Below are 22604 nucleotides of genomic sequence, written 5' to 3' on the forward strand. Positions count from 1 at the left end.
ACATTTAAAATCGTTGTTACGTGCTAAAATGACCTTTTAGCCCCTTACTGTGGACAGGAAGTGTGTAGATGAATTTTTTTTTCATCCGTGTCTTCTTGAACTATTTTCAAGGCAGGAAAACACAATACAAAATACCATCCACTAATCTACGCAATGCTACGACTTAGTTTAGAACAACGTGCACACACACACACATACATACACACACACACACACACACACACACACAAATACACAGGGCTGAAATTGAATTGGGGGAAAAGGCTGACCATATTACCGATTGGAGCCAACATATAATATTACCTAGGTCATTGACCTCATACATGTATATTGGCGTCAACATAATAATATAATAATACTTCGGTCAACCCCCCTCCCAAAAGTATAATATTATCCAACATCAGCTGCACACACTTTGAAGGGACTAATCAGACACACAAAATGTGTGTTGATTGACCATAGGAGATGCTGACGAAGTAAGCCATAGCTCACTTTTTTCTCACTAGAGATTTTTTTTTTTAATTTTCCTCGATTGGAAAGGTGAAAAGCGGAATTTTTGCCTTGAATGTAGAATGTATACCAATTAAGTGAAATTATTCTGCGAAAAGCGGAAGGGTAGGAGCCTCTAGGTCAAGGTCATGCTTCTTGTAAATCGTCGAGACAGAAATAGCCGGTATGCCAATTTCCTATGCGATGATTTTCTGTCGCATGCCAGACTTTCCAAATGCATCGAATCTTCCTTTTCCGCGATAGGTTTCCCATTGTAGTTGTAGACGACTTGAATTCTTTATAAAATTGATACTAATTAAGAGGGCCATTACATAGGATGGCCTGGGATTAGAACCAAAAAAAAATCTTGAACTTGAAGTTGCACTGCGTGGAATCAGCGCTATTTCAGTTGGAACTCCCAAGGGACCAATAACCCTTCCTGCTCGCTCTGAATGAGGTCATTGGAGTTCAACTGGTATCAGGCAGTGCCGTGTCCAATGGGGGCAATTATGGATATTTATGGTCTTATAATATGTCTGTATAGCGGGAAAACAATAACAGACTCTTTCACTTCATTATTTTGATTTGAAAAATCAGTTGTCTTTCTAAACATCAGTGAAAATTTGACATTCTTGAGGTTAATAGTTTTCTTTGAATATCACAAATTGTTGATCTAATTTTAAGTGCTTGTAAATTATGGTGCACTTAAATAAAAAATTTGTTATTCAAAACTCAGCGGCAGTATCTCAAGAATTTTAATAAATATCAAAAGTACACATATGCATCTATGTTCCTGTGCAATATTATCATATTGGCAGTTGATTTTCTTGATTTATTCATGGTTTAGTAAGTTCTGTATATTGTTTTTACCAATTCCGTTCCTCTCAAACAGTTGTGTCGATCATAACAGTAAACTGACCGAAATTGAACTGGCAGACCACGAGTAACAACACAAGATGAGGACTGTTTTATACGCACCCTACATCTACGGGATTGTTTTAGGACAGCGACTGAAACTGCGCTAGAGTTCTCATGTAGGCTACACGAATTAGTCGACACACTGTTCGTTGCAGACTTAGAGAGCATGACATTATCGCAAACGTCCGTTGATGTGACAACTTCTTAGAGCACATCACCGGTTGGCCCGTCTTCACTGGGCCCGTACTCATCTGCGCTGGACAATGCGTGAGTGGTCATTTGTTCTCTTCTGGCTGGACCTTCTTCAGTGGGCCCTTGCTCATCTGCGCTGGACAATGCATGCATGGTCATTTGTTCTCTTCTCAGACGAATCACGCTTTGTGATTGGAAGAAATGACGGCAGATTACGTTGGTACCGAAGATCACACAAGTGATTACACGATTCGTGTGTCGTGGAATCCCCAAACAGAGGGTATGGACAAGTGATGGCGTGGGGTGGAATATGCAGAAACTATAGAACACCTCTAGTCTAGGTAAATGCATCCCTAACCGGTGCAAGGTACACCCGGCACATTGTACAACCCCATGTTATTCCATTTTTTCATGAACATCCTAATTTTTCATTCCAACACGATTATGCACCTCCCATCGAGCTATTGTAACAATGGATTTTATAGCAGCAAATAATATGAAAGTTATCGGCCCGTGGCCTGCAATATCCCCCTGATATAAATCCGATAGAACATATGTGGAACATAATCGACCGCCAAGTCCGTTCATTAGACCCGCAAAATGACAACAACTGTTGAATGCCATAAGAACAGCTTGGGATAACATTCCTCAACACCAGCTGGCCAGATTCACCAATTCCATGTGTGGGAGATGCAATGCTGTGATTAGAGTGAAGGGGGGACATACTCGTTACTGGTTGAATTAGATTCACCTTCACTTCAAATGGAATGAACGTAAGTAATTTTATTAAAATGTCATTATTTGTCAAAATTATAGTGTATGTTTTGACTTGTTACTTCCCTTTTTGAAGAGCATGTGTTAAAAAGTCTATGCTGCATACAAGATCAACCATAAACGTTACAAATTCTAACAACATGAAAGATAAATGTTAGTACTATGATTACAAATAGGTTTTAAATAAACCAGAACAATATTTCATACCAATTCTGTAGGTAAAGCAAGTGTATACTTTCTTTTGATCACTAGTATATATAATGAGACTGTAATTTGAAAAAGCCAACTTTAATCTATTTCTGAATCAGTCTTTGTTTAAAGACTGTCTTCAAGCTTTTGGCAACAGAAAAAACAACAAAACCTACGTTTCTGTTTTAATTGCATTAAAAAAAAATCAACAAGGGAAGGTAGGATCATGGGTATTGTGTCAAGCTGTAAACGTACATTTTGTTTTGGTTTCATGAATTTATATTTTATTTTATTATATATATATATATATATATATATATATATATTTAAATATATATATATATATATATATATAATATATATATATAGTAAAATTACTTTAAACCGAAAGAAGCTAAACCGAAAAATACCTTAAACCGCAAAGAATTTAATAAATTGTACTAGTTTTTTCATTATCTTTGTACTAATTCTTACGATGAACCGAAATACTTCTAAGAAGGACTTTCTTTAAACCGAAACAACTTGAGAGCACCTTCCCCTTTTCTCTCTCTATTTTTCTTCAAAAATTCGGGATGGTGGCCCCGCATAATATTGCCCGGCGATATTAAAACAAAGAGCGTAAGTATAAGATGAGGGTGAGGGGTGGGGGGTAGGCAAACACTTCAATCACTGCACTTGGCTTTGGCCAGCACCACGATCGCAGACTGGAAAAGGAAGACAACGGGTGACTGGCAGGCGAAAAATGAGGAAAGAGGGGGAGTTGGGGTGTAGAATCACGCAAGCGAGATGTTCTCGCTCGTGTGTTGATGCTTTGGAACTGACTGGATTTTCAACATGACAATAAGGAGGGGGGTGGTAGACAACTTACCATTGACATGCCATTTCATTTCCACTTTGATTAAATGTGTGTGTGAGAGGGGGGGGGGGTTCTATGTAATAAGGCCTTTGAACCTAATGGTTTTTCAACAAAAGAGAGATGTGTAGTAAACAACTTAGCATTGACACGCCTTTTCATTTCCATTTCACTTCACCTCTGAGTAGCTGCACATCATTCATTATCAATTATCACAAAAGAACTTTCGATCTTATTTTAGCTTTACATTTTACTAAAAGAAAGCACTGTGCTTACACGTTGGAGTTTAAAATCAAAATACTATGTGAAGTCGATGAAAAAAAAGTTGATCAAGACGGAGATATGTAAAAAACACGGCATCCCGGACTCATCTCTTTCAACAATTTTGAATTGAAAACGAAAACCCCCAAAAATATTTTTAAAACACACCAAAAAAAAAACAAAACAATAATAATAATATTAAAAAAATAAAAAATTTTTAACGGTTACGAAGACGGCATTTATTCAACAACTACATTTAAGGGGAAACCCATGATACGATTAAATGAGCAAATTTCTTAAATAGTTACTACACTTGAAAAACATCGCAAAACGGGAACTTGCTTTAAACCAAAATGTCTTTAAACCGAAATGGTTTAGAAGGTCCCAAAAATTTCGGTTTAAAGTAATTCTACTACTGTATTTTATTTTATATATATATATATATATATATATATATATTATATATATATATATATATATATATATAATATCTATATATATATATATATATACATATATATATATATATATATAATATATATATATATATATATATATATATATATATATATATATATATATATATAATATATACATATATATATATATATATATATTATATATATATATATATATATATATATATATATATATATATATATATATATATATATATATAAGTATCAATCCACTATTAAGGTGACCACTGTGAAATGCACCAATTGGAGGACCAAGCATATGTCTTGTTCAAATTGATTAAACTGTTCAATCTTTGTTCAAATGAGTATAGTTTGATTCCCTACAATGATTTATGAACACAATTCTGATGCTTGATGATCACAATGGTATATAGAAAATTACTCGGTCCCCCTAATGTTTTACTAAGTGTTTCTGTAGCTTTAAGGAGACATTTGGTAAAAACATGTTTTTAGGGAGACCACATTAAAAAACCCTTTTAGGGAGCCCAGTATATGTTTATATATGTGTATACCTAAGAGTGCATTTTCAAGTGAGCTACCACCAAATTGTCTAAAATAAAGTAAGTCCTTAAGATTAAGAGCTTCATGGCCATAGTGTCGAAGCTTATCCCAGTGTGCGTAGAGTGAAGTGGCCGAGCAACGCATTTACTAACTCCTGGGAAGGTCCATCCCTCAGAAGGGGCGCTCAGGGAAATAACCTGGGACTCAAACACGGCAAAAAATATTCCCAGTTGCTCCGTGCGCCATTGTTTTTGCAGTCCCCGACCCCTTTAGAAACCTGACGACCCAGGTTAAGATCAGAGATAGAAGGGACCAGGCAGAGGAGTTTATTTGTTGTTGTATACCACTGAATGGACTTGGTTTGTTTTGTTTTGTTTGTAAGGGTTTTACGGCGCTTGCAACACATTAAGGTCATATCAGCGCCAGTAAAAAGGAAGAAAATGGGATAGTAAAAAGTTCTGGAACTACAATTAGAGCACCCAAGAAAAAGTAAGGCAAAGGGGATTTGTTTCAAATAGGAAACAGTAGATTCCAAGAGCCCACTATCAAAGTACTTAGTTTGAGATCACCTAAACGTCTCATTCAGACACAAGCACAGGTCCCAACAAAGAGGGATACACTCAAATGTTTACAAAGCATAAATAATATGTAAACAAAACAATAAAGAGCATAACAGACAGATGATTTACAAGGGAAAAATATAATCTCCCAAAACTCGAACTATACATTTGACTGTTTCCCTCCCAGCCAGGTCCTGGACAAAACCAAGTAATCCATCCCATCCCGAGACAAAGACAGAAAACAAGTTGGAAAACAGACATAGGGGGATAGAAGACGCAACGAGTACGTCCCTGCCCATTATGGGAAGTCGGGAACCCCACCCAGTGAGTGAATGGAGTTGGATGGATAGGACAGCAGATCTGATGGACACAATGAACGGCTTCAATCAACATCTCATTCACTTTAACTTGCACAATGCTTGCTTTGGTTTCGTGGTAGACAGTTCGTCTGACGCCCGAGTTGCCAGGGTTCGAATCCATATTTGTGGCGATGCAGAGTCATTGTAAAAGTCTCATTTACAGTCTCACTTGTGTTAATTGGAGTACGTTACTGAATTGTAACAACGTTGTTCGTGTCCATATAAATCTACTACCAGCTGCACGTTGAGCTCATTGTGGGTTTTATGATACATCAAGCTCGTGTAAAATTACATTTACATTTGACCGAAAAATGATACATAACGATAGAAGTCTACAAATCATATTGCAGGTTTATTTCAGTTCCAAAAGCCATCACAAACATTCATCCACTGTATCACATAAGTCTTTGGTCACCAAATAAAAGCATGAAGTTTGCTATGTGTACAGTGCAACATAAAAGGATAGAAACAGTTTTACTGATAAAACCCTCAAATGATAACAAACCAATATGTTGTTGCTGGTAAGTTGCTTAATTGCATTTGTTAAAAAGCATAAACTGTGAAGCAAAAGTGTTGAAAATCGTTTGAATAAAGTTTAATGCAAAAAAAATAATTCTTAAGCACTTTATGCCGTTCTAAGCTGTCGTTGCTGCATTTTTTTTCATTATTAATTATTATTATTCTGATTAAGGATGAGGGGATAAAGAAAGAATGAAATTAAATGCACAGAGGTGTCATTTCTTGACAGTCACCTCTAAAGATTGCAACTCTTAAAACTATCATAAAAAGAATAGTGAAATTTTACATTAGGTATCTAGAAAATGCTGAACATAAAGCTACATTGGCCAATTAAGTTAGGGTTAGTAGAAAGACTTTTTATTCTGCCATATCTGATTCTTTCAGATAGTTCTACATAGCTGCCAACTTTTCAAAAATAAAATAAGGAACGCTCATTTTGCCCGGGATGAGGGGCGATGTGTGCCGAAGCCCCCCCCCCCCCCCCCTTCATCGAATCGCAACATATAAAAGTCAGCCTTTTTAATTACTATTACTAACACTAACAAGTTTGAGATGACAGAGGCTAGTCCAAATGTTGCTCAATTATCGGGTTTAGTACCAGCACATTTGAATCGTTAAAATGACACTTTCCACAATGATTGTTGTTTTGTTTTTAAGGGTTTTACGGCGCTTGCAACACATTTAGGTTATATCAGCGCCAGTAAAAAGGAAGAAAATTGGATAGTAAAAAGTTCTAGAATTACAATTGAAGCATCCAAGAGAAAGTAAGACATAGGGGAACTGGGAACAAATAGGGATCAGATGTAGATTCCAAGAGCGTATCACCAATGTACTAAGTTTGAGATCACCTATAAGTCTTATCCGGACACAAGAACAAAATCCAACAAAGAGGAACACACTCAAATGCTTACATTATACATTAAAAAATAACAAATATAGTAATAATACATAACAGAGAGATGATTTACAAGGAAAAAAATATCATCTCCCAAAACAATAAATATGCATTTGACTGCTTCCCTCCCAGCTAGGACTCCGGCGAGGGCCAGGAAAAAAAACAAGTAATCTCATTCCAAGACAAAGACTGAAAGCATGTTGGAAAACAGATATAAGGGGATAGAAGACACAGTGTGTACCTCCCTGCCCGCTATGGGAGCTTTCCACAATGAGATCAAAATTCAGAACGGACAATATAAAGAAAGAATTCAACTGCCTCAACTTTGATAAGGACCAATACACAAGAAGCACGATTGTAAAATAAATGAAATAACTTAAGATGGTTAGAAATGCATAACTACCAACCTGGTACATCACTTGAGAGGGCGTTTTGGGGTAAAAATTAGGTGAGTTCAGATAAAAAGTAGACGATTGCATATATGTTTTCTTTCATGCAACATAATGGTCTTTAAGTAGTATACTATAATAGTAGTTATAGTAAAATGCACCTCTAAATATTAGAGAATTCCTACTTCTTTACTTTGACAAGATAAACACACCTAAAAATGGAGTATACTTATTTTTCTTGAACCTAAACCGTTACAAAAGCTTGCTTGAAAAAAAAAAATTAAAATCAGATGAAGATGTTTTTAAAGGGATTAAATTTATATATTTCATAAATTAATAAAGGGAAATAATCATTGTCATCTTTAATCAATATAAGCAATTGATTTTCTTATTGAATACCTTCCAATCAAAAAGGTGGATTTAATTTTATTCTTAATTAAAATAATATTTGTAACAAATAGTGAAAGTATCAATACTGTCTTAGAATATTCAAAGTATATCGAGGCTAACATCCATATCCTATGCAAATCTCCAATACATTATGAAAGGTTTGAGTAAAATACAGGCGTCATATAAACGAATGGAACTTTTTTAATTGTTGAAAATCATTTATGTTAGAGGCATAATTCAAATTAAAGAGCTACACAAATGGAGATTATGCTCTCACTGGACACCAATAATAATGATAATAATAATAACAACAATAGTAGTAGTAGTAATAGTAATAATAATGGATCAATAATAATAATTCATTAGGCTCACATGGCTTTTTTACCACAAATTAGTCAAAAATTACAAAATACGGATTTTGAACTAAAAATAAGCACTTACGGACTCAGGAAGTCAAATACGGAACAAATCCGTTTTTAACAGAACGGTTGGCAGCTATGGTTCTACAAAGCATTTGTCTCTCAAGCTGAGCAAATGAATGTTCATATAATATAAAAAAGGATATTGCAATGATGAACAGATTGTACTATATAAAGATAAAACGTTTTTGTAAACCCCCAAAATATGTCAATAACACTATACAATACAATGAATGTAATACAAATCAAATTCATGATTGTCATTACACCGATTGAAACGCTCTTTCCCTTCTATATTTATTTCTTTCATTAAAAATCTTTGTCTTCACCAAACTAATTAGTGTACCTTCAGGGATTCCTTTTTGTGAAAATACCCTGTGGTGTTTTAAGAACAGAATAATTTCAGACTTTCTAGGTAATGATCCCCTTGAACCATGTGCTGAAACATCTTCGACAAAGTTTTTAAAATATGACTTGACTCTATCTGTATCCTCATCTGACCATGACATGTATCTCCGATTTTTGCTTGAATTCCTCTTGGGTTCAGTTTGTTTTGAAGAACACGTAAGCTGATTTGGCACTCCTGCTTCACCATCAAATATTTCTTCTTGATTTGCAGCTGTTACTATGGATGTTCCAAAATTTGCATTTGAGTCTCTATTCACTACAGAGTCATTTGTTTCAATGTTACAATTTCCTTCCCCAGTGACCGATGCTGAGTTATCAATTTGACCCAAAAAATGACCAACTTCTGTTATTTCTCGTATTGCAAGTGGACACTGATAAATGTTTTGATTGATTGATTCACTGTGTCCCATATGTCGATAGAAGACATCTCTCTCGTGTTGTGGGACATCAAGTAAGGCAAATAATGTCGAAGCTCGGTGCCTGAATTTATCAGCTATTAACAACTGGGGTTTCTCTAAATCCTTTACTAAGGAAGTGACATATTTGATGGCAATGTAACCACTTACATGATCTTTGGATATTCCTGTATTTGGAAAAAGAAATGGGTTGTCTGAAATATCAACAGCTTTACGCTCCTGTGCAAGTTTCCTTAAAGGCTGAATTGTGTCATTGGGTATCAACACAGGGACCAACATCTTGCTTCCCTTTCCAGACTGATAGGCCAGCTTATACTTCTCAAGTAACGCTTTTTCCAGAGGATCAGTGACATGTTGTACAAGCTGGGGATCAACCCATACACCTGAATCTGCATCATTCCAGTCTTTTAACAACATCCTTGCGGGTTCTCCGCCTCTCCTCGCATTAAACATTGTAAGCCTAGCTACGATGACATTGCGAAGCCTAACAAACATATGTGAATCAAATAATTGATAATCATCCTCACAAATACGGACCATCTCTTCAGTAATAAATTGCCGTAGCTTCTTTATATCATTCTCTAATGGCATCTCTTTGGGTTTTCTCAAATTTGTTCTCTTTGCTTCACATTGAACTCTGGCTGTAAAAAAAATACTATCCCAATTATAATCCAGGACAGCTTTGAACAAATCTATCTCTGCGGATTCTTCCATTTTGTTTTGCATTATATATTCCCCTTTTAAGAAATTAATTAACTTTTTCAATATAAATCCAATTGAAAGCTTCAAGCCTGCTTTCAATGTCCCATCCTCTTTCAAAGTCATTTCAGAAATGGTTTGCGATATTTCATTAAAGTTACAACGCTTCACCACGTCCTCTCCAGAGAAAGAAGGTTGATTCGTTCTCTTCCTAGTTTTTAAAATCAAATTTCCTAAGATGCGTAAATCACTCATTATAACTTTTCTCTCCTTCTTTGAACTTTTACTCCACAATTTTGTTCCTAACAATACTATAGCTTTGTCTGATCGACACAAATTTCCCACTTCATCATTCCGAAATTTGTCAAGAATATTCTCCTTTATTTCTTTACTTGCATTGGGAGCCACGGGATAAAATTTTACAACCCCAGTACACAGAGCATGCTCAGTACTACATTTCTTTTTGTGTTCATAAACCCTTCGTCCAGAGTAAAACCCTTACAGCCAGCACACATAACAACTTCATGTGACCCTTGTGCTCTCTCACGCATAACTATTGAATTGTTTCTAGTGTTTGAATAAAAAATGCCCTTTTTCTTGAGATAATCCATTGTTCTATCCCTTTCCTTTACAGGCTGTTTCATGGCCTCTGTAACTTCTGTCTCATCTTTGTGTTTCCTCATCAAATGCCTTGAGAGTTTTGTTTGCAACTGTCCACAGTATGGACAGGGTCTCCTTGGCTTTTTGTATTTCTCTGGAAAAAAAAGAAGAAAATAAAGCACATCATGCTATGAACTATGAAAATAAATCAATAGACAGATCATATGCACATCAGCTACATGACAGCGATAGAGAGGAATAGCATTCCAAATATTTAAGGCCTGGACAAGTAACTGTCATAATTCCTTCTTGTTATATACTTTTCTACCATCTATTCCTTTGGAAGAGGTATGTTAGATTTGTGGAGACCTCTGCCACATAACAAATCCAGTGAAAAGACGCCATATTTTTGTTTTGAAATAGAAATAAATAGATCAATCCACCCACTTCACTGGGTTCAGGGTTCCCTCTTCATTATAATCAAAATATGAACATAAATCGGAATAGTAACACATTGAAGTCTCATCTGAATACATAGATTGTCCTTTGTTGTTTCAGCGAAAAATCAGACAGAATGTCAAAAGAATTTTAGGTTTTTCCCCAACCACCCCTTGGAGGTATCAGTATCAGCGGAATGGTAAGCGTCATGTTTTTTACGTTGAGCAACAAAATTTACTCCAAATGCTTCACTCGACCCAGGCGGAAAAGCAATCAAGAATAGACCCGAGTCCTATCCAAAGACTAACATTTCATTTAAGTTTATTGTAGGCCCTTGGCCAATCGACAAAATTCAATTCACATAAATTATTTACAACAATCAGAAATTAATTATATCAATAATAGTAATAGAATGCAATGAAGGCAATATCATAATAATAATAATAATAATAATAATAATAATAATAATAATAATAATAATAATAATAATAATAATAATAATAATAATAATAATAATAATAACAGTAGCGGCTATAAGTAACAATTAATATAGTAACAAAAGTAATAATAGACTATAGTTCATAGTCATAACAATGACTTTCTTTGTCATTGAGGGAGTGAGAAAACATCACCGGCTGGCAGAACAAACAGCCGACATCAATCAAACGTCCTCCAGACCGGTTGAGCATCGGCTTCATTAATTCCTTAAAGACTTCCCCCAACTGCCTGAACGATGCTGATGCCCAGACAACTTAATCCTGATTTATATTTTGTGGGAATGAAATATGACATGTATATGCCGGAAATATTTCAATAACAAACACACTGTTCAGATAGAAAATATTTGAGTCTTGCCTTTGTTAATTGATACAGGTAAGTTAGGAAAATAAATGCTAGTAAAAACGATCAGCAAGTTCGTGAACACTGCTTCTCAACTCGAACATATGTTTTCATCAAATCTACACACATCATGTTGTGAGCTGAATTTTAATGATCTCAGTTGTCATTGAAAGGAAACCCAAGAATTTTAGAATAAAGAAAAATATTGAACCTGGAAGTCAAAAGGGTTTGTAGCACAGCAGGCATTATCAAAGTATAATTTTAGTACCGACAAATTAAAAAGAAAATGTGCTTTTCTTTAAATGCTCCCAATCATCATATACTGTTTAGGTTGCAAGATTAATAAAAATGTTATCTACTCTGATTCTCGTTAAGTTTCCAGCTGGTCTGTGAAAAAAAGCCTTAAGCATCATAGAAATACAAAGAAACAGTTTTAATATATAGATGGGTTGTAACAAAAAAACCATTTTAACACTTACAATACAAGCAATTTAAGTCTATTACAGACAAAAAAAACCCCAATAAAATAAACATGAACATTTTTATGGCTGGTTTCACTGATATCACTCACACATTGGGGTTTCAGATTCTAAGATGTCCACCCTATCAAATTTGGATTTGTGCTTGTTATGTAAATGGTAGCGTATTTTGCGACGCAGCACTGCCAAAACAGAAAAAAAATGCAATAACACAAATGCAGCACCATGGAGGGGGTGGAAGTTTTCTTTTAAAAGGAATGGGTAAATTAAAATTGATCCCACAAATATCAAAGGAGAAGAATGACAAAAAAATGACTCACCATTGCACGTAACACGTTGGTTTGCAAGTGTATAGCATTCGGGTTGAACCTGGGTCCCAGACTGGCAACGAGGTTCAGTCTGTGATAGTTGTGGATGAGGCTCTGACTGAGTTGGGGAATGAGCACTAGGTTCCAAAGACAATGATGTACTCAGCATTGGGTACCTCACAGAGTACGTAGAGGAATCAGACTCGGAGTCAGCAACAAAATCGGGACCCTGTATATTTTGTGGAAAAGATGACAGATCAATCAATTTATTCATGTTGACAATAAACATGAAGAGCCATTGTTTAATAATCCAACTAAACAATTAGCTGGTTAATAATGCAAGTATAATAAAAAAGAGTTGAGAAAGGCAGACATATTGTCTAAGTATTTAATATGTTCAACTGTGCTTGGATAAATATAGATACACCAACCAGGGTTTCAGTAAACCGTTTTTAACCAACTCTTTAAATCCTACACCAGGACCAACAACTACAAAACAATTTTTTATATCACTACGATTCTGGACATATAAACGGTTGTCATTGCAACAATATGAACTTCCTAACCTTGCAACTGCAATATAGTTAACAAAAAAAGTTGATAAACATTACGATGCAAGAGAATTTGGACAAAATGCGAGATCAAAAGTATAATCCCAACAGAAGCTATTTTAATTTTTCCTGGAAACGCATCATTTTCACATTTTGTCAAATAAAAAAACAAACGACTTCAAATGTGAATGGCTCATCAATGAATATCACTTCAAAATATAACGAGGAAGGTTTAAAATAGTGTTATTGTTGGCGAAGTCCACTGCAAAGAAAAATTTTTAACAACAAAAAACTAGGAGATCTCACTGGTGTAAAACAGTGTTGTCCTTGTCCTGAAATATTGTATTGCGCCTAACAGACTGCAGGTCTCATCTTTTGTGGCAAATGTGTTTTGTCCACCACAAAATATGTTGATGTGAAGCATTTTGAGCATGGTGCCAACTGTGGATAAACGCTATACAAATGTTATGATTTTATTTTAATGTACATACTTACCACAAATGAATCATGTGATATGGAACTTTGTTCTGCATCACTTTCAGGCTCTGAGTTGGAGTCTATATAGAAAATAAAAACAACAAAAAAAAAGCTGAAGACTATCATGTGCAAGTTTTTCTCTAAACTCTTAAACAAAAAATCATGCCATCTTGTGCTGTAAAAGGATTTTTTAAAAATTATTTACCTTATGACTATTGTCCTTTGGAAAAAAAAAGAAAATTAAGTCCGAAACCTTCTGGCTATTTTCTTTTAAATTTCAAGAACGTCAGAGTTGGCAAGGGAGGACGGAAATATAATTCCAGAAACCAATCTGTCTATAATCATATCCATATGATAGTTTTTCGTTCAAGATTCAGGTACAGTCCACTTAGGATAATCGCAATACCTTGGGATCATCGAAAATGTTGGGATTAACCGAAATTCAGTTTCCTGTCCACTATTTCAACATTTTACACATTTATTGTCAACTCAAACCAGTAAATAATATTCTTAGTCCACCACATACAGAGCAATTTGATTGAAACAAAAACCATATGGCAGCCCCGTGTAGATTTGTCAACCAAAAGCAGCTATGAAGCAAGCCGATATCTTATTCAGATTGGAAGAAGTTTCAATCTTTTTTCTCAACAATTCAACATTTGTCAGAGTTAAAGAGATTAGCCTTAATGAGAGACAATAAGCTCTCACCAAACTCGTTGGTCACAATGCACAGTTGTTAATCCTAAAACAAAGGATATCGCTCAGTCTCTCTTTATAACTGTCATTTATAACCTGTTGTCAAGATTATGACCAGCCCCACCCCTCTTCTATTTAATGGCCACCGATGACGTCACAAACCCATACTGCAGAGCCCCGCCCTCTTTCGACTCTAACAGAGTGGTGACACACTACTGTAGCATTAAATCCTGCTCACTCTCGATTCTTCAACCTGTCACGATTTCATCCATGATGAAATTTAATCATGATATACTGTTTGATTTCTTGAATTTACCACTTTTTAAAAAACCGAAGTTTGTTGCAATTAACCAGTGACTTTTATATAGAATTATTTCCATTGCTTAGGAAATATTGTGATTAACCGAAAGTTGCGATTAAACGAGTTGCAATTATCCGGAGTGGACTGTAATAGTATTACACATCATGACTCAAAAAAAAAAAAAAAAAAGCAAACTATGTGTACCTAAATGTTATTCATTTCCTCATCAAATTACATTCTTACCATTAACATCATAGATCACATCAAAAGGGTTGTCTGGATTGACAGCAAGACATTTTTCAGGATTTTTAAAGCTCAAATCTCTCTGATCTGAAGTTACAAAAGAAATAGCATATTCTCAACATTAAACTATGATTTTGTGATGGCTGTGATATGGCATACTGTATGCATAAAGCAAGATGCAAAGACAGGTTTAAGTTTAAATTATTTTATATTCTTTTCAAAAATCCATTCTAGTTTTGCCAAAATAAAATAAACACGAGAAGTGTTGAGTTGGATAAAGCTAAAACTAAAAGTAGTAGTGGTAGTAGTAGTAGTAGTAGTAGTAAACGACAGATCTTACTCACTAGTGTGAATCTACAGTCTACAGAAGTTCCCGAATTATCTGACTCCACTTCCAAATGACTGACTGACAAGTGACAATCATCAATCGGTGTGTGTGTGATTGTGATGTCTACCCTATTGAAAATCTTAAATCAACAGTGATGTAATAAGAATGGCCAATAACTTACCATTTAAATTATCTCGGTGTCTCTTCAATGATGCCTCCAGCATCAATTTACCCCACGATGCCATAGACGTCTAGTTTGGAACTCAGCAAGTGACGAAAAAATACTTGCGGCTATAGAGAGGACGTCCGTCGGCCACTCTCTCCGCAAGTCAGTTGTCAGTGGTTATCAGATAATCATTGGTTCTTGAAAAATATAGAAACACAGCGGTTCATTTAAAAAGACTCTTTTGTAGATCAAGATATAATGTTAGGTATTGCACTTTAAAATCTCTTCAGACATAGAACGGGTCAACTTGACGTCTAGACCAAATCATTTCGAAGATCGATATGGCAACAGCAACGCCTGGAATGGAGGATTTAAATGCGGCATCTGACGATTCTACTGCTATGACAGAAGATGCTCCATTTCACGACGTCGAGATGGCTTCAACTGGCATCAGGCATCAACATGCTACTCAATAATGGGTTTGATGAAGCGTTTGACTAAGAATTAAAGCTGATAACTGATAACCACCTACCTACTACTGACTTGCGGAGTGAGTGAGTGCCGAGTGCCTCTTTATGCGCGAAATTGACTAAACATACGTTTCACGAAAAAAAGAGTTACTATGTTTGCTTGTCTCTTGTCACCAAGATAAGAATCCGGACCAAGATTCGATAAATCTGTTTCTAAAAATAGATTATAATTCGTATATCTTGTTCATTCCTCAGTTCATCAACTTTCACACAATTTTATATTAGGTTTTCATTACTATAAAAATCCATATAATGCTCTAGAATTTTAGAGAAAATTTCGGAAAGATATATTGCCTCACTATTGAAATATATCGATGAAAACACTGGTACCCCTATTGTACTTTTTTCAGGCGGTCACCTTATTGACCAACGTGAAAATTTAGGCATAACTCTTCTTACTGTGGTGTTTAACAAATAACTTCAATACTATGATTTACAATTATATATCCTTGACGGTTGGGTTGACAACTTTAAACTAAAAATAGAAAAGTGAATGTGCTAGAGGTCAAATCAATAGGGGGACCGGATTTTGGTCTCCCTATTGGTAAAGTACTGTAAAATGAACTAATAGGGGTACCAAAAGTCTCCCTATCCGGTATTAATACATATATATATATATATATATATATATAATATATATTTTATATATATAAAATAAAATATAAGCTAAGCAGTATTGAGATGCCAAATTACTGGATGCTACATAAAATCAGAAGCATCAGAGAAAAAAAACTCCTTTGGTATAAGAGTCTTGTTGATTAGAACATATCAAATGTTTTATATGGATGAACAGAAAGAGACCAAAGTTTTACGATCTAAAATTAGAAGAAGCATCAAACGTTTTTGTTTTTTTTAAATTTGAGCTATTTATTTTTTGAGTGACAGTAATCAGGGTATAAAAGATAAAAAACAACTTGAAGGAAAAATCATCTTTCACTGAGCTACACACCTCTGGCCACATATTCCCCTTAAGATTCCAGATTTTTTTCAAGTTCTTAGGTTTCCGTTTTCCTACATTATGGCCATAAAGCTAGTTGACTATAGACGAAATTGCATTCAATCTTGAAGCAAAAATCAAGCCCAAAACACATATCACCTATTTCCTTTAAATTGTCTTTAATTTTTTAATGGCCATAGAACAAATATTCTCTTTTTTTTTTTTCTTCAACAAAATTACAAAATTGAAAGTCGACCAATCACCAAAAAAAATAAAAATTAATAAATAAAAGTGGAAATAAGATGTAAACATCAGTTTGGAGCAACTTTTGAATAAAACAAATAGAGATTAATGGTATATATATTAATTCTGATAAAATTCAGAAAATGTGTGGAGCGGGTATTTATATCAATAATGATGTGAAATATAGGGTATATATAGAACTGCAAGATGAAAACAGAGAATAAAAATAGATCATTATGTCAAAACAGCCAAACTCAGGATCCATTTGATACGACACCCTCTGCCTGGCTGAGAGAGAAAGAGAGATCGGGGGACAGTTGCAATAGCCACTGAGCCATTCAGCCATACAAAAATATGGCTTTCAAACTTTGTAACTATCATGTGGATTTCCTACTCTCAACCACATAGGGGATGACAGCAAGGCTGGCTCACTCTCTGACACGGTGATATATCTTTGTTTTCATCTGACACTTCTCTGTATCCTACATTTCTCATTATTAATCATCCTGATAATTGTTTTGGAACATTACCTGAGTGGCAATAAGTAAAATATCAATTAGTTGTCCAATAAACATTAATCCCAAAGTTGCAAACTTGACAAGGCCTGAAAGAGAAAATAAAATGTATCTCTCTATGTATAACATACGAAAATAAAGGAAGAAAGAAATAAAATGAAACAATCCCTTTAATGTTTATAATAATTATAATATAAATAAAAATTCAACTTAAAAATTAATCTTATCTCATTTAAAGCCTGTAGCGTACATGCAGAAAATATCTAAACTCGTCAACAAAAGTTTCAGACCCTATTAGAATGTGTTTCATAATACAAAATTAAACAAACATGGCGATACATACCTATTGCTGGATAGCCTAGATAAAATCTATCTACTCCAAACATCCCCAGAAATATGGATAGCAATAATGATGTTTCAAAGGAATGACCATTTCTGGAGAATATAGGAAAGTACAAAGATTTCGAGGGCAATTAATATTTAATTACTTGAATTTAGACCCAAGTCATATGTATGAAAATGGGAAAACCTTGTTAAATTCCTTCCTGGGTGATGAGATATTATGTAATAATTTATATGGCGGGCCCAATCCATTAAGTGGTCTAAGGCACTACACACACAAAGACAATAGGTAAACACAAAACACAAATACTATTACTATTACTACTCAAAAGACTGCTTGAATATGAATGTTTTCAAAACTTTCCTAAAATTACTGAGCTCGGGAGTGTCTTTGATTTCTTTTATCTAATTTGTTCCTAACTTGAAACCAGAAACAGCCCTCTTTGGGAGCTGTGAAACTGGGATTCCGGCATATGCAGAAAAGTGGCATCCATGCATAAACTATTGAACAAATATAAAGCTTTAAAAAAAAGAACAAAACCATGAATACATCACTTAGAATTTAAGTGATTTTAAGTGTTATTATTGTCTGAAGAAGGGTTATGAGCCCAGAATGTTCTGTGTTTGGTACTTTGATGAAGCTGTTATAGATATTCATATTTGTACATTACTTTTTACAGTCCACAGATTCCAGCAGCTTAGTATTCACTGTAGACATAAATCTCTCTTTGTAGGTTACCAGTACAAAAAGAAAGACCTTATGAATGGTGAATAGTGTGTTATAGGATCTGCAATAAAGTTCCAATGATATATAGAGATGTTTAATCATCTTTGGATGAGGTGAATGGCATAAATATTGATTCATGAAAATTCGAACTTATATAATTCAAATTTGTTTTTCTGTGGAGGTTGATTTTTTTTTAAATTTGTTTTATTCACCAAGTCCCAGGTTTGAGTGTTTTTGACAAGGTGAAGGTCATTTAAGTTGATCAATATTTGAAAGAAGAGTTGTCTGCCCAAAATGTTTTAATCCGAGTTTTTCCAGGGTTCGGCAGTTAACGGGTTAAATTAAAGGCAAACCCATTGGGTTTAATGGTTGGTCTTGGTACAGCTACTTCTAGAACTCATTAGGATTGATCTCATTGGGATGGAAGAAATTGGTTTTTAAATTTCTAATAGTTTTATTGCTATTTTTCTTTCACAGTCCATTCTTTGCCAATAGAGGAACTACACCTGGGATCGCAGAGATTCACAAAACAACATCACAGGTCAGTAAATAGTTTGAAAAGTTGCTACTCAGATCAATAAGGCCTATGAGCCAGAGTTGGTGTCTATAGCCATTGACTGATACCCTTTGGATAGGTCACTTGTTAATTGCAAAGTACTTTCCACTAAATCTGCAAGGAAATTAGATACCTATGTACTACAGGCTGAATGAAATGCCAGAGACATCGAAAGCAAATGAGAAGAAGAAAAAGAAAAGATTAACTTCGGATGTTGAGTTTGGTTCGTGTTTTGGCCAGGCTAGATTTTTATTCCATTCACATTACAGTGTAACTTGGTTACAACGGGGATATTGGGACTAGCAAAAAATCTATATTGTAGCCGAGTCCCATTATATCCACGAATATAGCATTTGAAGGGAAGCAATACAGAGGAAAATAAGAATCGAGAGGAATATATTTCCCTAAGCAAGTAAATCAGACGACGTGCCTTTTGACTTCTATCCCTACACATCATCATCTCACTTCTCATTTGGCATAGTTACCTACCACATCCCTTACTCTATGCCTAAGTTTATCAAGATGTTGTTCAGTCAGCCACACGCCTCTCACTAGCCTTTTGTTGCATTGTCCTAGATTACACAAGGAACACAGAGAAATGTAGATAGTACACACAATAATTGCAATTTGCCCACACCCACCCCATCTCCATTCCCTAGAGCTATAAGTTATGTGTGCCATGTGCACCTTCCTCTTTCTTCTTGAATACGTAGCTTTTCTCAACTGGGTACTAAACTTGCAACTCAAATCCCCGTTGTAGCTGTGTTCCAATAAATAGTACCCCGTTATAGCCATGCATGATTTATATGAATTATATAGGTGTAGAACAGGAATTTCAAAATTTCCCGGTGTAGCTGAGCTCCCATTGCAACCGAGGCCATTGTACACAAGCTGTACTGTACTATATTCACATTATTATAACCCCTTTAACTCCATTTTCAATTGTAAAACCAAATAATAATAATAACACATGTAGTTAAGAGTGTGTGTTGGAGTGTGTGCCAAAGACAGAACATATCAGCCTGATTGGAGCAAGTATCTGCAAGGAAAATAGATACCTATGTACTACAGGCTGAATGAAATGCCAGGGACATCAAAAGCAAATGAGAAGAAGAAAAAGAAAATATATTAATTCGGATGTTGGGTTTGGTTCCTATTTTGGCCAGGCTGGGTTTTTATTGCCATTCACATTACTAAAACTCCTTTAACTCCAATTTCAATTGTAAAACCAAATAATAATAACACATGTAGTTGTGTGTGCGTATGGGTGTGGGTGTCTATAAATGGGTAATATTGTATAATTGAACAACCATTAATAAGACTGCTCACACAAATTCAGCAAACCTTTTTTCCTTCCTTCTTTCATTCACACTGGCATTCTAGTAGAAAGCAAGAGCAATAATTAGAATGAAAAAAAAAAGACCAGAGGCCAATGTCAGAAGTTGCTTTGAAAGTTGTTATCAAGTTGACCTCATAACAGCAATGCAATGGAATAAAAATTAAATAAATGATTTTCTGCACAAATTAAATTTCCAATTCTTTAAAGTTATGGGTGAGATCATTATAAGCAAAGTTATCACAGCACTATTTGTTAATTCAAAAATAAGAACCTAGTTTTAAATTCTAAAATTAATACATCACTTAAAATATTAACAAGACAACAACAATAACAAATTACGGTTAATCAGAGAAATTGTAAACTACTTACGTCCACTTGCAAGGCACATCCATTTTAAAAGTTCCATTATCAAACAAACCATCACAGACAATTCCAGGTGCAGGAGTGCACCACACTGAAATGAAAAAAGCAAATGAAAAACATTTATGATAAACATTGCAATTGCAAATCCCTTAAATTGAATACATCCCGGCTTAAGCTTGGTTCTCAGTTAGACCTGAGTTGAGTAATGTTTGTTTTTGTTTTGTTTTTAATAATTTTAAAGGTTTTACAGCACCTTGACACATTTGGGTCATTTCAACGCCAGTAATATGAGAGAAAATGGAATAGTCAATAATTCATAGATTTACAATTAAATGCACACGAGAAAAAGTAAGACAAACAGCAATTATTTCAACAGGAAACAGATTAGATTCCAGAGCACACGTTCAGTGTACTAAGTTTGAGATCACATAAAAGTTTCATCCAGACATAAACACAAGATCTCAATAAGAGGAATACATGCAATTTACAAACCATTATATATTCAAAACAAATGTAACAGTACATAACAGAGAGATGATTTACAAAATAGAATAAGATATCATCTCCTAAAACTATAACTATACATTTAACCGTTTCCCTCCCAGTCAATAACTCCAGCCAGGGCCAAGACAAAGTCAAGTAATCCTAATCCAAGATTTTTTAAAAAGAAAGCAAACTCAGAAAACGGATATAAGGGGATAGAAAACACAGTCAGTGGCCTGCTGCCCACTACCGCCAAGGATGCGACAGCACTAAGGTCAGAATTTGAGATTAATATCACCCATGATCTAAAAATCTATTTTTTGTAATTGTAGTGTTAAAAGGGGCATAAGACATGGAAATCTTTTTCCAATGGCCAGCTAGGGAAAAAAATAAAATATTATAAACCAAATTGAAAATAGTTAACCATGGAAATGCAAAATATAAATGTGTATGGCTAAATGTTTACTCACAATGCATTCAGTACTTTAATATTACAAAACAGACAAACCTGAAGAAATCAATTTTTGTCTTATATAATTTCAAGACAATGCAAGCCATTTAATTTGAACAATAATGTTTTGCACATAACACATCAAGTGAACACAGGTACAGCTTCAACTGAGCCTCAAACATCTTCAAATTGGAAGTGATAACCAAGGAGCACACATTAAAAAGTCAACCTTACAATTCCCACGTTTTCTGCTATCCACCTCATCTTTATACATGTCAGCTGTTATTTGCAGTGTATAAAGATCGTAACAGGCACTTAAGGCATAAATTATATTTACTGTGTGCACTGTGCACTCTCAATCACACAAAATCATGCCATTCAGTCCTTCACTTATGCAGTTTTATTATAAATCAAAATACCCTAGAGTAAATTTCTATATCATTTCTATTTCATCATAAATCAAAATACCCTAGAGTAAATTTCTATACAGCGTTGACTAGGTCATGTGGCCAGAATGGAAAAAGGGTCACTTCCCAAGACAACCCTGTACTGGATAGCAGATGGGAAGAGATAATGGGGGAGACAAAAGCAGCTGACCACAAAAATAATGGAGATGTCCCGTGGATTCCCTATGGGCCTCAAGGTCTGAAGAGGATTAAGTAAAATAAATATGCTCAGTAAATTTTTATATGAGGTGGTAAGTACGATAAAATAAACTCAATGAACGACTTGAGACCAGGTGCACTGACTTCAATTGTCATGAAAACACCCGAGCGACTAATCCTCTTTAGATTATGAAATTAATTTGTGCCACATGCTGATGGTTACCAATTTGCCTGCCGGCCCGGAAGAAGTGTGGTAGATGCTATTTTGTTGTTTCTCAACAATATCTACGAGCACCTTGATCACCCCAGGAGCTATTATAGATTACTTTGCGCAGATTTTTCCGCCGCCTTTAATACGTTGCAATCCGAGTTACTT

At 34.9% G+C, this 22604-nt stretch overlaps 2 protein-coding genes across 2 annotated transcripts in view; both read right to left on the bottom strand.

The window, feature by feature from the left end:
• LOC144980883 (TM2 domain-containing protein biscotti-like) overlaps positions 1-22604 on the bottom strand; it is a 30694-nt gene that overhangs the window by 4001 nt on the left and 4089 nt on the right. Inside the window, exons 3-5 of the mRNA XM_078928780.1 lie at positions 20696-20780; positions 17706-17797; positions 17378-17451 (exon numbers count right to left, since the gene is read on the bottom strand). Coding sequence (XP_078784906.1) covers positions 17378-17451; positions 17706-17797; positions 20696-20780 — 251 coding nt within the window. The remainder of the gene's footprint in view (positions 1-17377; positions 17452-17705; positions 17798-20695; positions 20781-22604) is intronic.
• LOC144964463 (uncharacterized) lies at positions 11771-15637 on the bottom strand. Its single transcript, XM_078898778.1, has 4 exons — positions 15153-15637; positions 14644-14730; positions 13422-13483; positions 11771-12604 (listed from the first exon to the last, which is right to left on the bottom strand). The coding sequence occupies exons 1-4, from the start codon at positions 15214-15216 to the stop codon at positions 12152-12154; spliced, it is 666 nt and encodes a 221-aa protein (XP_078754904.1). The 5' UTR covers positions 15217-15637; the 3' UTR covers positions 11771-12151.

The sequence above is a fragment of the Berghia stephanieae genome, chromosome 1 (genome assembly GCF_034508935.2).
Source record: "Berghia stephanieae isolate SIO BIC M18660-M18661 chromosome 1, UCSD_Bste_1.3, whole genome shotgun sequence".
In the NCBI taxonomy this organism is placed as follows: Eukaryota; Metazoa; Mollusca; class Gastropoda; order Nudibranchia; family Aeolidiidae; genus Berghia; species Berghia stephanieae.